The sequence below is a fragment of the Juglans regia genome, chromosome 5 (assembly GCF_001411555.2).
Source record: "Juglans regia cultivar Chandler chromosome 5, Walnut 2.0, whole genome shotgun sequence".
NCBI lineage: Eukaryota > Viridiplantae > Streptophyta > Magnoliopsida > Fagales > Juglandaceae > Juglans > Juglans regia.
Genome location: NC_049905.1, coordinates 6,061,021 through 6,071,471, shown reverse-complemented (window position 1 = coordinate 6,071,471; position 10,451 = coordinate 6,061,021). Strand labels below are relative to the sequence as shown.

The 10,451-nt window shown below is 38.2% G+C and overlaps 2 protein-coding genes across 2 annotated transcripts; both read right to left on the bottom strand.

The window, feature by feature from the left end:
• Positions 1 to 614: 614 nt before the first annotated feature.
• On the bottom strand, positions 615 to 4,101 carry LOC108987777 (cation/H(+) antiporter 15-like). Its single transcript, XM_035690023.1, has 3 exons — positions 3,856 to 4,101; positions 2,042 to 3,043; positions 615 to 1,772 (listed from the first exon to the last, which is right to left on the bottom strand). Exons 1-3 carry the CDS (start codon positions 4,099 to 4,101, stop codon positions 615 to 617), a joined length of 2,406 nt encoding a protein of 801 aa, XP_035545916.1.
• A 3,039-nt stretch (positions 4,102 to 7,140) lies between these two features.
• Positions 7,141 to 10,235, bottom strand: LOC108987784 (WRKY transcription factor WRKY24-like). The gene is made up of 5 exons (XM_018960793.2): positions 9,693 to 10,235; positions 9,075 to 9,263; positions 8,330 to 8,976; positions 8,072 to 8,233; positions 7,141 to 7,852 (listed from the first exon to the last, which is right to left on the bottom strand). Exons 1-5 carry the CDS (start codon positions 10,050 to 10,052, stop codon positions 7,450 to 7,452), a joined length of 1,761 nt encoding a protein of 586 aa, XP_018816338.1. The 5' UTR covers positions 10,053 to 10,235; the 3' UTR covers positions 7,141 to 7,449.
• Between the last annotated feature and the right edge of the window lie 216 nt (positions 10,236 to 10,451).

Below are 10,451 nucleotides of genomic sequence, written 5' to 3'. Positions count from 1 at the left end.
TTATATATAAATTAAAAATAAAATCACTATAATATATAATAATAAAAAATAACATTACTATAATATTTATCACTATTATATATATATATATATATATAAATAAAATCATTATAATATTTATCACTATTATATATAAATTAAAAATAAAATCATTATAATATTTATCATTATTATATATAAAAGTAAAATAAAATCACTATAATATTTATTAATATTAAAAAATCACTATAATAAAATCATTATAATATTTATTACTAAAAATAAAATCACTATAATATTTATGGGACCTACATATTTTTCAACTACCTACTTAAAAGTTAACAACTCAACATACTTCACATGTCCAAACAACTCAAAATACTCTCAATAGGACCCACAAACTCACTCCATTCTCTACTCATAACTATTCACAAATATTCTCAACACTTCTCACTATCCAAACGTACCCTAAGACATGCAATATGAAATCAGCTTCTCATTACTTATCCCGTTTTAAATATACATATCTCTATGCATGCCATGAAGAAAATGAAGTCTACAGGCAATTGAACAATATATTCAAAATCCTAAAAAATAAAAAATAAAAAAAAAATAAGACAAAAAAAAAAATACTCCTATATATTTACTCTTCTCAATCGCGTTGAATCCTCAGGGTCATGCAATCCCCAGAGTTTGGTCTGCTGTTGCACCACTAAAATTGAAGCCGCACCTCTAAAATCTGTGGCTGCAAGTATCTCTCCCACTGCTCCCAACTCTTCATGCTCGTTCCGTTGCCTAAGGTCAGACATCAACCGTGACTCCTGATGACGTCTCCCAACCATAACAAGGTCATAAGCATTTTCCATTGACTTCAGTACAGCAAGCACGTCATTTCCATTTATCACCATCTCCTCTTGGTATGCAACTCGATCATTACGAAAGGCATTAAGCCTAAATTGACTCAAGATATCGGTATCGAGCATCTTGCTCCTTGATGTACCCCCAACAACCTCAGCTGAAGAATAGAAACGAAGAAGTGTGACTAGTACATTAGAATCCTCCAACATGCGTCCAGCATATGCTAGAACTTCTCGATCATCTGCACCACCAAAGAAGAGCACAGCCACCCGATACAATGCTGGCGGTCCAACTACAGACCAAGGTTTCCTCTGTTTCCCACGGTCTATGAGCACTCCAACAGAACAAGGAGCCTTATCAAGAACATTCTTGTTCAGGTGCCTGAATGCATAAGAGGACTCTACTCTATCGCCAATAACCCACTGCTTGTGGAAAGGGATGATTATGAAGGTTGTTCTCTTCTCGAGAGCTAGGGAACACACGTCATTGTGCATTGTTGCATACGGGGAAATGCCTTTATAACAGTGCACTCTAAGATGGCCAGAGTAATATCTTTCAAACTTTTCGAATGCATTGAAGACTCGTTCTGATTCAGTTGGGTGTTGAGAAGGCTTCTCACGAGGCATGTGGGTGATGAGTAGGGAGGACGCACGACCAACAAGCTTGACTAGGTGGAGTACAACTAAATTAATGGGACTCTCTTTGGTGGGGTTAGAGGCAGAAAGAAGGTTGAAAATTGCTGGTACATTGTCCTGCTTGTGAATGCAAGCAAGGATCTGCAGTTCCTCATTGCGCCTATGGTGCAAAATAGTTCTCCTTCTGTAAGCAATGAATCTCCTTGAAGGATCATACAGGGCTTTCACAAGGGGTGAGATAACTCCTGTCACAATCACCACAGAGATAATCATAATGGCGAAGCATTCTTCGTTGATGACCTGCACATTAGTATAGTTAAGCATATCAAAGGAATACTCTTCTAGCTTGGAGCACTAGTCTAGATTCCTTGTCATGTGTTTATTTTCTCATCGGTTACTTGTTCATGAAAATGCCATATATGACTTTATATGCTTAATTTTGTGAAAATAGAAGGGGAAGATATCATACTTGTATGGTGCCAAACATAAATACAAGTACAAACAGAAGTTCAGTATGCCATAAGACCATGCATTTGAGGTATCAAGTGATAGGGAATATGATGGCTTACATTTTCTAGCTTCCAGCCAATCAACACAGCAAGTTCAACAATGCCTTTGGAGTTCATGATAAGACCAAAAGAGAGGGCATCTCGGATTGGCATCCTGCAGAAGATAGGAGGCAACATTGTCCCTATTGTCTTCCCCAAAAAAGAAATGAGAACAAGTGACTGAATCACGCCCACATTCTTCAACTTTTTTATGGCAAAAACATCCATCCTTAGTCCACATGTGGTGAAAAAGATAGGCATGAGCAACGCTGAAACAAAACAATCAAGCCTCTCTACTAATGCAGCACCTAAGGGTGGACCATCTGGTATGACCAAGCCCAAAAGGAAAGATGTCAGAAAAGAACTTAAGCCAATAACTTCACCCATAAATCCACAGACCATAACACCTACAATAACTGCAAAAAAGTATATTTCTTTTACAGGTTTTCCTTCAGGGGTATGTTGAATAGCCCACATAACTCCTGGACGGACTCCAAACACAAGGAAAATGATAAAGAGTGCAGCTGAGAAAAAGGTCCCAATTGATATTGCCAGAGACTTCTCTGTAGTTCTTGTCGCAAATCTCACTGCCATAACAAACCAGTAGCATATATCGCATACTATTGAAGAAGATGATGCCAGGTTTCCAATCTCTGAATTGAGGAGTTTGAGCTCGGCAAGAAAGCAAGCAATAACAGGGAAGGCAGTCAGAGACTGGAGTACTACCAGAAGCGGAAGCACAGTGGAAAGATCATGATCCAGTGATAGAGATTTTTGGAGGACAAAGGCAACAAGTCCAGCCAATGCGTACGGAACAAAGAAGCCTAAAAGTCCTATTGCCACTGCCCTTTTACCTGATTTAAAAATGATAGTTGGGTCCATCTTCACGCCAATTAGGAAGATAAAAAGCATGAAACCAAAAATTGCAAAGGTCTCAAGTAAAGTGTTCCCTTTAGTTGGGAAAACGTTGGCTGCAAATTCTGCACTGCGCCCAAGAACTGAAGGACCTAATATGACACCACTCTGATGAACATCGATGATTAAACATATAGGCAAGATCAGTATATGTATAGAATCAATAACATTAGAACTATTACTGCACATCCTCAACTATAAGCAACCAATTAATTAAACTTTCTATATAGTCGTGTACTGTTGCCAGTGACCCGATTCGATTACAACTCAATTAGTGGATTTCTCAAGTAGCTTAAAGCTAGGGGTACATGAATGTCATGGAGGAGCTTTTCTTTATGATCAATAATCATGTACTTCTTAGGCTTAGGAAGATAATGAAATAAAATACTTCCTACAACATAATTCTTGGTTTAAACCTTTGCTTATAACATGTCATGAAGATAAAGAATTTTTTTTTTTTTTTTACAAGTATCTCCCAATAAAGATATTAGTTTTCGAACAGATTTTTCTTTCCCTTGTAATGTTAAAAAAGAAAAAGAAAGTGCAATTTCAATACAAACAATAAATGTTAAGTACATGACAGAATTTGCAATACTAATTCTGTTTTCATAGATACAAAATTTCAAAACAATCTCATTACTCATAAATGTTAGTTTCGCTCCCAAAATATTATTTAGCATGCGGGTTAGAACTTAGAGCCAAAACCTCCGAAATGGAAGCAGTCAGCAAAAGTCAGGTCCTTCCATTGTTTTAACCATTTATTAACAAATAATACAACTTTTGTTTCCCTATAGTTTCACTAATGATAAATTCTTCGAGGCATCCATGATCATCACAACAAATTGTAAGTACAATGCCTAAATTAATAAAATTAAATATATTAAAAAAAGACATTAATCTTAACAAGAAGTGAGGCTTACAATAATCTGAGAAACAATAGAGGGTTGGCCAAAGGGCTTGAGAAAGAAATGAAGTGTTCGGTAGAAGATGGAGATGAGGGAGAGCTGCAAAAGCAAGAGAGGGACATGGAAATCAAGAGGGTTGTCTCCAAACCATAGACCCCTTGAGTTTATCTGGCCCAATGTATTGCATATGTAGGAGACACCTGCTTTCCCTTGCCCCCCCACCCTAATTGCCTCTGCATGAACCAGCTTGTCTGTGCCCATTTGAAGGGGTGAAGCAGCATGGGATAACGTTTTGTTCATAGAAAATAGAACAAAAAGAATCAATCAGAGATCAAGCGTTTTGTTAATGTTGGAAGGCTAAGGCTTTAGGGAGGGAAAGAGAGAAACAAAGAGGAAAAGAAAGAATAGGAGCAGTGCAGGGAACCCATGCATGTGGGAGAGAGGTGAGAGACGGATGGACGAGAGAGAGAAGGCAGCAACAACAAATGGAAAAAGCGTTACTGGTTCCTCTTTGTACGTTGGGACCTTTGACCAAAGAGATTCAGGGATGTTTCTTTATCCACGGTTCAAGTGTCCAGACTGCATGCATGCATGTGGTGGGGTGCAGGTGTATGGGGGTATGGTTTGTGATTGAGCAACAATCGTTTAGGCATTTTCCTAACTTTCTTTTCCTTTTTTAGGCCACGATTTAGTTATGTACTTATGTCCTTTCTATAGCTAAATATAGAAAAGATGACAACAGCAAAATAAAAATAAAAATAGAGAGACAGAGAGAGAGAGAGAGAAGATCATCTAACTGTCTATAGACAATGTTAAAATACTTATTAAGTCATTAATATCACATTTTTCGTTTATCAACTAATTATAGTGCAGGTAACCATCTTTTGCATCAACCATGGTAAAAGCTGTTTTTCCCATAACAGACCTGCCCAATAATCCTTCATGAACATACTCCTTCAGGAATTTGGTTTGTAGTAATGCCAGAGTTCATGAGAAGATAAAAACCAGGAAAGAAACGACAGTCACACCCAATTTTCACCTCATCCACTGCAATTGTACTCGTAATCTTCTCCGCATTCTCTTCTGCTAGTCCCACTTAAAGCAGCCCTCCAATCCATCAATCTGAGCATTCTCTTCACTTCCTCAGACTCTCACCAGATAAGCTTCATGGAATAGGTAGATATTTTCGTCTACCAGAGAAATCTCATAACATTAAAGCTTCATCTACCTATAGTTTAAAAGAACCTGTAGAATTCTCAGATGATGTATTCATATTGTCTAAGAATAGGGAGTAGAGAGATGGGAAAAAAAAGAAACGAAAAAAAGGCTATCTTTATCCAGATCCAAAGACACAATGAACCTCCTGAAGTTCCACAATATTGTTTCCAACTTCAATTCTTCATTTGAAAATAGAAACCTGGAAATTTGAAGACCTTTCTGCAGACTAGAGTAACATTCTGCTTATATCTAATTTTAATTACTGAAAATGGATCTGCAACTTGCTTTCTCATGACGACGAAGCTTATCATGGTTCCCTGTCTCCATCCATATTCCAATGTATCTAAACTCAAATTCTTCAAACAAAACAAGGGTATGAGTGGATTTCAATTTTTATCCAATAGCCATAACTGAAGTAAGCTGAACTTAATGGCTGAGTTGAGGAGATGGTGCTCTGTACTCATGTAAATGGCATTTGAGTGTTGTAGCAGAGACCTGCATTTGCAATAAAAGGATTTGATTGGGCAACATCTCGAATGCAACTACATTCAATCTAATAAACTCTAACCAGTCAGTATCACTGCTTGATTTACTTCTTGCAATCTATCATGTTACCCCAACCACCATGACCAGTGCGGGGAGCAGGCACAGGGAGATGGGAGGGGGCGGGAACTGGCGGGGGAGGGGGGAGACGTGGCACACCACATCAGTGTGTGTGATTCCTTTGTAAAATCCTTTTGTGTCTCAATTTCCGAGTCCTTTTGAAGTAGTAATCGTATAGAGGGGGGAAAAAGGCAGAGCTTGCCCTTATTGACTTTCTGCACTTCTTGCTGGATTTATTGTTGACGCCGTTGTTCATTTTGATTATTACATTTTTTGTCGAGATTTCTTACGCATACATTATCATCAGTTCTTTATGATACAATAGCCAATAGGGGCGGGGATCACTGTGATGTGTATGGGACGTGATTATCTAATGCCAGATCTATTCTTCACTTCTTAAAAATCACGTGTTACAACTCTATTGGAAGGTGTAAAGAGAGCTGCTACGTCCACCGCTCCCAGCTCTCGCTGGGAGTTATCTCTAGGCAAAAAAAATTTTTATTTTTTAACACTTTTAAATATTTTTTAAAAAAATAAAAAAATTATAATATTATTAAAAAATATTTTCTTAATCACTAAGTAAAAAAAAAATAAAAAATCACAACAGTAGAATAAAACGATAAAAATGAATAGTAAGAATAGCATTTTTCAAGATGTAAATGCACTCTATACACTGATCCTGTTTGAAGTTATTCTCTTTGTTATTAACTCGTAAATAAAAATAAGAATACATACATGGTAGGTGGGTGGTTTTTTTGGGGGGAAAAAGACTATGCAGCTTGACCAACAAGTAAATGTCTCATTCTTATCATTATTATTTGAACTACGAATCATCAATGTCTGTACTGTGAATGTAGACGAAGGTTAGTTCAGTAATTTCACCAACAAAGATAAAGATGGCCCACGGCACCAACCCCGAAGGTCCATCCCGCCGCCCCTAGCCACCAAAACCACCCAATTCGCCAGCAGGGCACTACCAGTTAGCTGCACATCTTTGACCATTCAAACCTCTAATATCAAACAACATGGCTTCGTCCGTTTGATACAATCGTTTTTTATTCGGATAGGGCTTTACAAAGTTTTTATTTAAAAAATAGTAATGTTAGATTGAAGTGATTAGAGTAATATATATTTTACACTCATTACTTCTAATTAATTATTTTTAATACTTATTTAGCGATATATAATTTAAATAATATCACATCATATATATAAAATAAATATTTTTAATAATAATTTCTATCTATATTTATTTTTTTAAAAACTCATCACGTGGGTTCCAACAAATTTTTTTTTTTTAACTTAATAATTAATAAAATGTATTTTAATAATATTGTAAATTTTTTTTTAAAACAAAAAATATTTAAAAGTAAAATATAAATAAAAAAATTTTTGCCGACCCGTCTCGTGCTAGCACTGCTCATTTATTTTTTTCAGGGGAAACAAACAATAAAACAACAGCCACGTTTTGATTCAACATTGACCCCAGGCAACATGAACTCTTTCTTTACTTTACTAGGAATGAATGAAAAGAGATACAAAAAGTGATTTTTCAGGCTATCAAGTTTTCTAGCCAAGAGAGCCCCCCCAACCCCCAAACAATCAAAGAATAAAGTTGGGAATCTTGTCTATAACATACATTTTTTGGATGTACAAAACCAATATCCCTGTGGGAATATACACCAACAAAAACAAACAAACAAACAAAAAAATTGCAATAAATTAATGAACCTGTGCTTCATTTTTATTGTTTTGATCCTTCTCCTTCAGTGTCCAACGCTTGCAAAACTATGCAAGCAATGATTCGAAGAACAGGTCATCCCTTGGTTCTTCTTTGGCTCTTGAATACACATTGTCTGTGTCTTGAGGCTGGTTCATGTACGAATCGATTGCGTTTTCAAATCCCGAGAATCCGTGACTCCCAGGGCTCTGCAACATCTCCAGGGTGAAGGGTGCTTGCCCCTCAGATGTTGGTAGTCTCGGCCTAAATGCTGCGGTGGCTGCAATGTTGTTATTGTTGTTGTTGCTGCTTTGCAAAGGCCTATTAGAATGGCTGCCACTGCCACGGGCTGCGGGAACATCATGGTTGTGCTTTCCCTCATAGGTTGTGATCACTGCCCTTAGATCATGAGAGGCTCGCTCAACATGCTTTCTCACCGGACATTCTGGGTATGTGCACTTGTAGTAGCTCCTATCATTCATGCAAAAGTAGATCAGAAGATTTGAAACACTCCAAAAGTAATTTAAGGCCTACTAGATGATATCTAATGCTAAGCAAAACAAGACCAAGACTTTGAGGTTGCAACTGCAGCATAGAGCTAGGGATTCAAGCAAGAGAACTTTGAATGCAAAACACTTTTTTTCCAGGAGTCTGACAAAGTATTGAGAGTAAATGAAAAGTAAGGGTTACCTAGGATTTGGGTTTCCCTTGACCACTTTCTGCCCATATTTCCTCCATCTGTATCCATCGTCTAGAATATCTATATCACTAGTTGTCTGCACTACTACTCTAGGTTCTCTCACTGTTCTGCTTCCAGCTACCGAAAGACCTTCATTTTCACCCTCTTGTTTCCTGCAAAATTAACCCAAAAAACAAACAAGATTAACCCACCAAGAGAACCCTAAACACAAGAAAATACTTTTACACAAACTAGGCTATAACGCTAACCATCTTTTGGCATTAGGCTCATCTTCATCAAAGTCATCTCCTCCGGACTTACACTTCTGAGAATTCTGGTCAAAATCCTCATCTCCCATGGATATTGAAGAGTTCTCCGGGGTCCCGACCGAATCCATGTGTCCGTTACCATGTGTGGCTAATGACTGATCAGGAATTTCAGTGGGGGCAGAATTAGAAGCCTGAATTGAATGAGAAGAAGCTGATGATGATGATGATCTCCTGGTAGACTGAGGCTTGGGATGGTTATGACTCCCCTTGTACACTATCTCAGTAATCTGCCCATCTAAGGACATCTCAACTTTCTTCTTTGTTGGGCAATTGGGATAAGTGCACTTGTAATAACTTCTTGGATTTTCGCTTCCTTTAACTTGCTTTTGACCATATTTTCTCCAATTGTATCCGTCACCAGACTTTTTGCTGAGAGACTGAGCCTGCTGGTGGCAGCTGCCATAATCTGATTGGAACCCCCCGTTGTTGTTGCTCTGAGTGTTGTTGGTTTGTATGGTGGCAATCTCAGGGGAGTAGCTCTGGCTGCTCTGCAGAGAACCGAATTCGTGTTTTACTGTACTCTTCTTCCCTGAGGAAAAATCAGCCTGCTTGGAGGGATCCTGGAAACTCCATGCTTGCTGCTGTGCCTGTAAAATTTTTTTGACAAACAAAAAGATTGTTAATTTAAGACCAAAGCGAAGAAAATAAGAAACCTGGACACGTTATGATGAAATTTGTTATATACAGTTTGAATTGTGGTATTTGAGGACTGAAAATTTGTCGCTGATGATGACAATGGAGGCCTTTGTTGGGTTGGGAAAGAGAAATCGTAGTTATTGTCTTCCTTCTTAACATTCTGCTGGTTGTTGCCAAAATTGCTCTTCCAGTCGAAGGCCTGAGCTGGGAATGTTCCAGTAGTTGGAGATGGCAGAATCTGTATACAGAAGAAGAAAAGAGAAGAACTCATATAACAATTATAACAACAAAATTATAAAAGCTGATAAAATTGAATCAGATAGACGGGAACAAACAACCCCATTGGTTAATTTAGGAGCAGATATCAAAGCAAACTGAAAACAGAAGTTTAAAACAAATAATCCTGATTGCTAATAAACATGAATTACTTTTTCAAAAGTATTTTGGTCCCGAAGAAAATGAAGAAAAGCTCAAAGTCAACTGAGTCATGCACAATAATTTGTCTGAGTTGAGTTGAGATATTCCTTCATTTCCTTCTTTTGTTTTTCCTCAGAACCAAACAGCATAAAAGCTCGGTCTTCGAACATAATTACCTCAATTTTCTCAACAGCCAAACACAATTTTACCACAGAAAACAAATAGAGAAACTTTCTTCCATAACACTTACGTTATAAGAGTTGAGAAGAACAGGGGAGTCCAAGAGCTCAGCTGGACTCAACCCAGCAGGGATAGCGAAATAGGAAGAGGGAGACACAGAAGGTGGAGAAATGGGCAGCGAAGGAGGTGGAGTCGACTTGAACTTGGGAACACCCGACCCAGTTCTCTCGGCTACCCGATCAGACAACCCACGATGCTTATTATTCTCTGTACCTGCGGTATTGTTGTTTTGGTTTTCATCATAGTAGGCCGAGGCAAGAAGGTCGGAGAAGGAGGAGGTCATGAACGGGTGGTGGTCGGTCGTCGAGAAAGTAAAGCTTGATTGTTGGGAGTTAGCCGAGGTGTCCAAGCTCCCGGAAGAGGAGGCCATAGAAAGGGGAGCAGGAAGTCTTATTAGAGAGAGAGAGAGATAGAGAGAGCGCAAAGTAAAAGCTTCAAGGCACAGAAGAAGAGAGGAAAGAAAGGAGGTGAAGAAGATGGTCACGTATAGTGCAATGTGCAAGTTTCTTATGTCTTTTTTGTTTTTTTCCAATGTGGGAAGGAGCTTTCTGAGAAACTGAGGGCGAGGTTTGACTGTGGAAATCGAAAGCTTTGTTTTTTAGTTTTTTTTTGCAAGTATTACAAAAATAAGGTTGTCCGTTTGGGTCAAAACTCGTGGCTTTGAAAGGGTGGCGGCTAAGCCACTGAGATATCTTTCGCATGGCGTACAAACGAAGAAGCCCCATGTTTTGGGCAGCTGGGGTTTGGGGTAAGAGACGATGCGTTGTTC

Excerpts from the sequence above, each read along its gene's own strand:
- LOC108987777 (XM_035690023.1), bottom strand. The coding sequence starts at position 4,101 with ATGGGCACAGACAAGCTGGTTCATGCAGAGGCAATTAGGGTGGGGGGG. Across the intron at positions 3,044-3,855 it reads CTATTGTTTCTCAGATTATT|AGTGGTGTCATATTAGGTCC; the intron begins GTAAGCCTCACT and ends GATGTTCATCAG. Across the intron at positions 1,773-2,041 it reads TTGGCTGGAAGCTAGAAAAT|GTCATCAACGAAGAATGCTT; the intron begins GTAAGCCATCAT and ends ACTAATGTGCAG.
- LOC108987784 (XM_018960793.2), bottom strand. The coding sequence starts at position 10,052 with ATGGCCTCCTCTTCCGGGAGCTTGGACACCTCGGCTAACTCCCAACAA. Across the intron at positions 8,977-9,074 it reads CAAATACCACAATTCAAACT|GCACAGCAGCAAGCATGGAG; the intron begins GTATATAACAAA and ends AAAATTTTACAG. Across the intron at positions 8,234-8,329 it reads GAGCCTAATGCCAAAAGATG|GAAACAAGAGGGTGAAAATG; the intron begins GTTAGCGTTATA and ends TTAATTTTGCAG.